Source organism: Rattus rattus, chromosome 1 (assembly GCF_011064425.1).
Source record: "Rattus rattus isolate New Zealand chromosome 1, Rrattus_CSIRO_v1, whole genome shotgun sequence".
In the NCBI taxonomy this organism is placed as follows: domain Eukaryota; kingdom Metazoa; phylum Chordata; class Mammalia; order Rodentia; family Muridae; genus Rattus; species Rattus rattus.
The window spans coordinates 5,815,674-5,819,743 of NC_046154.1; the positions used below are offsets into that span (position 1 = coordinate 5,815,674).

At 56.0% G+C, this 4,070-nt stretch overlaps 1 protein-coding gene across 1 annotated transcript; it reads left to right on the forward strand.

Annotated features, from left to right (window-relative positions):
• The first annotated feature begins 483 nt into the window (after nt 1-483).
• Prxl2b (peroxiredoxin like 2B) lies at nt 484-3,173 on the forward strand. Its single transcript, XM_032893573.1, has 7 exons — nt 484-637; nt 946-1,150; nt 1,464-1,515; nt 2,054-2,117; nt 2,208-2,283; nt 2,470-2,588; nt 3,007-3,173. The coding sequence occupies exons 1-7, from the start codon at nt 575-577 to the stop codon at nt 3,031-3,033; spliced, it is 606 nt and encodes a 201-aa protein (XP_032749464.1). The 5' UTR covers nt 484-574; the 3' UTR covers nt 3,034-3,173.
• Nucleotides 3,174-4,070: the final 897 nt, after the last annotated feature.

The following is a 4,070-nucleotide window of genomic DNA, read 5'->3' on the forward strand; positions in this document are numbered from 1 at the left end:
GAAAGGGAGTTTTGAAAGCGGGAAATTAGAGTTGGAAAGGCTGTTCTTTCAGTACTGTAAGTGTCGATGCCCTGCTGTTCTTCACTTTAGTGACTCGTGAATTCGATTCGCCGCTTTAACTTTCTGACTCTTAATTCCACCATCCTGCTGCACTATTAGGGCCCACCTGATGCTAGTGGCGATGCACGCAAATGCTAGCATAGAGTCCTGCAAATGCTAGAGCCACGCAAACGCATTCTGCGCAGGCGCACCACTTGCGGAAATGCTGTCGAGCTTCACCGGCTACGCCATTGGCCAATAGACTTATGCATATGCAAATAGCTATAACCCAGGCAGAGGGATCTGCAGTGATTGTCCTTGTGGAGGGAGGGTGTGCGTGTATGCTAAAATATTCAGGGCGGAGTCTGGGGTGGGACAAGCAAGAGCTTAGCCCTGCGATCAGAACCCCGGGAGGCGGTGCAGCACTCCAGGACAGGGGCGGAGCATAGGCTGGCAGAAGAGGCTGCGCAGGACCGAGTGAGCCTCCCCAGGGCCCGGAGTAGGGATCCCGGTGTAGAAGGGGACAGAGGAGGCCATGAGTACGCTGGACCTTGGTCGCGTAGGAGCGTGTGTCTTGAAGCATGCAGTTACTGGAGAGGTGAGGTCTGGCTGGCTCAGGGCGGAGAACGCCTCTTAGCACCTGGTCCAGAGCGCTGGCGACTCACATGGTTTGGAGTGGAGGTGCTGAGGGGCCCTATGGTTCGCGTATTGGGCGTGGGTTCAGCAGATGGTCCACAAAGGAACCATGAGGAGGACCATGGGCGTGGGTTCAGCAGATGGTCCACAAAGGAACCATGAGGAGGACCAGTCGGCTGCGAAGCTTGAAGCAGCACGCTGCGGGGTATGTGAGGCTGTCGGGCATAGGGGGTTGGTGAGCCCATGTCCCCCGACCGATCCATTCTGCAGGCCGTGGAGCTGCGGAGCCTATGGCAGGAGAAAGCTTGTGTGGTGGCCGGTCTGCGACGCTTCGGCTGCATGGTGTGCCGCTGGATCGCCCAGGACCTCAGCAACCTCCGGGGCATCCTGGACCAAAACGATGTGCGCCTAGTGGGCATAGGGCCTGAAGCCCTGGGTCTGCAGGAGTTTCTGGATGGTGGTTACTTCTCAGGAGGTGCGACTCTTCCCGGACTCGGAGCCCGGGCTGACCTCTCCGTTCCCAGGTCCATCAAGAATATATTCATGTGTCAGCACCTGCAGATCTCCCCTGCCCTGCCTCCAGCCTGTGCTCTGGCTGGCGCCCAGACCTAATGGCAAAGTCCCAGTGACTCTTGCCCTTCCCGTAAAAGCAGTGGTGACATTCTATCCTGCCTTGCTCCTTCTGGCTTGGGTGGGTGGGGCTGGACACAATAAGTGGAGGGGACAGAGGACAGAATGTAGGAAGCCTGGGGGGGGGGCGGGTACAAACTCGTGGCTTTCCTTTCTAGAACTCTACCTTGATGAGAGCAAGCAAATCTATAAGGAGCTGGGCTTCAAGAGGTAAGTGTTTCTGTTTGGGAGCATGAGTCTAGGCAGGGACAGGAGAACAGAGTGGCCTCTCTTATGCATCTTCTTGCTACCACCGTCTGCTCTGCTGTCCGGTTTGTCTCATGGAAACCGACTTCTGGTGCTTCAGCCAGCCCTTCTTTGGGGTCTTCTCATGGGTGCTGGTCCAAGCCAGGCCTGTCCTCAGCAGTCTGCTGTTTCATAAGCAAGAGGAACCTTGGAGTTCAGTTCCTTAGCCATGGCCCATTGCGGTCCTCTGTTGCCACAGACTCCCCGTCATGATAGGCAGTGCCAGCTAAGCAAGATCCCCGGGCACATCCAGCTTGGAGTTCATTCCCCACACTCCACACCACCTCTCTAGGGCCCCCAGGCCAGCTGTATTCAGCCTGAGGGCTCCCAGGGCTCCTCTAGATCCTCCTGGTTAGGCTAGTTGCTGATCTGGCTGAGCCCTGGGTTAGATAAATGGGTGGGGCAGGACACTGGTGTGGGTACTCATGCCCCACCAGAAACTGGGACCCTAATGTCTTTGTAGGTACAACAGCTTAAGCATCTTGCCAGCTGCCCTGGGAAAACCTGTTCGTGATGTAGCCTCCAAGGTTTGTGGTTTGAGAGCGGTGGGGATTCCTGTGGTGCCTTGCCTCCCCCACCTCCACTAGACTGACCATAACCCATTCCTGTCTTTACAGGCTAAGGCTGTTGGCATCCAGGGGAACCTGTCTGGTGACCTGCTGCAAAGTGGAGGGCTGCTGGTGGTCAGCAAGGGTGGGTCAGGGCAGGACATAGAGCCCCATCTTGCCTGTCTTGGTGGCCCATGTCCTCACAGTTCCCAATCTGGTCTTGGGTACCTGGGTGAGGGATTGGGCTGCTGGGCTTGGTTACTGGGTTACTCTCACCTCCTGGTGCACAGAGGCAAGATACATGCAGCTGATTCCCTGCCTATGATTACAGGTGGCGACAGGGTACTGTTGCACTTCATCCAGAGTTCCCCGGGTGACTACGTTCCCCAGGAGAACATCCTGCAGGCCTTGGGTATCTCTGCAGAGGTTTGCTCCAGCAAGCCACCCCAGGTGAGGCCTTGGGGAGCACTGCTTAAGTATATATAACTGACTTGGGGACAGTGCTTGGCGTGGCCAGGGACTGGGCTATAGCCTCTAGGGATTTACATAATTTTCTCTTTGTTAGCAGTCTTGGGATGTAGATGTGTCTCTATGATTCTGCTCGTAAAGGGGAATAGGCTGGCCAGGATGGAGCAGCAGAGAGGCTGGTGGGTAGGCAAAGCAGGGCAACTCTGTGGGTTGAGGAAGGCTGGGCTGTGTCCTAGGTGTGTCAGTCAGGCTTTAGTGTGGCCCTTCCTCCAGTGGAAGGGAGTAATAGGTGGGTTAGACTGTTTCCCTTGTCCAGGGTGCCTCCTTCTATATGTGGGTAGTGGGTACCACTGGCCTCTGAGGAGTGTGACCAGGCTGATGGCCCCTGTTGTCCCCACAGTGTGATGAAGAGGTGTGTGGGAGGTGACACGTGCCCTCTGAGAACCTGGAGGCATCTGCGACCTTGGATGCATTTGGACTGGGCCAGGATGTTGGACCTTGTTCATCTTTGAACAGCAATGAAGCCATTAAAGTGCAGGCCCTGGGCAGTGAGCGTCTCACTGCTTCCACAGTGCGCCCCTGCAGTTCTGTTGCTCCCTGCAGGCAGGAGGGATGAATGTCCAAGTGTCATCTTCCTAAAGGACAGACTTCAGGCCTCGGTTATGGGACCCTGGGGACAACCATGTCATCTCCTTTCAAGGTGACCTAACGTGGTAGCCCACTTTGTTTGAGGACATAGGGTCAGGCTGGGACATATGGATGGCAGTAGGACTCTGACCCCAGCCCCCAAATGGAGCCCAGTTGCGGGAACTGGGAACACAGGTGTCTGCTTGTGTTTATGGTGGAGATTAGCCAGAGGCTAATTGGGTTCAGGAAAGAGATGGCAGGCACAGACTGAGGAACCCTTCCCTGACCTGAATGGCTGGTGTGTCCTGTGAGAAGCCTGAGTTAGGCTGAACATGTCTCTGTCCCTAGGGTCCTGAGGTCCAAGCAGGACTCCAGACACCCCACCATTTCAGGGCTCCCCCTGTCAAGGAATCTTCCCTCGAGGTGGATTAGTACTTTGTAAATCCAAGCCAGGGTGACTCCAGGGTCCACCTTGATGCCCTCCCTCTATCCAGTGATCATCTGTAAACGGCAGGTGATGTCCCCTTTACAATCTAGACCATCTCTGGCTTCCAGATTCCACACCGTGCTCCCCAGGTCTCCAGGTGCTCCTCCTGCCACAAACTGACACTAGTCACCAGAATGTGGATCCAGTCCAGCCCCGGAAGCCTAACCCACTGACCTGTGGTCGTGGCCTCTAGGGGGCATCCTGGTCTCTTCAGGGTTCCCAGCACCAGCATTCTCAGGCTGGTCTTGAAACCTTTCTCCCAGCAGCTGTAATTCTCCCCCTGGCCCCAGCTTACCCAGGCCTTCCACCCGACCACCCACCCGACTTCAACCAACATGTAGAAAGCAAAG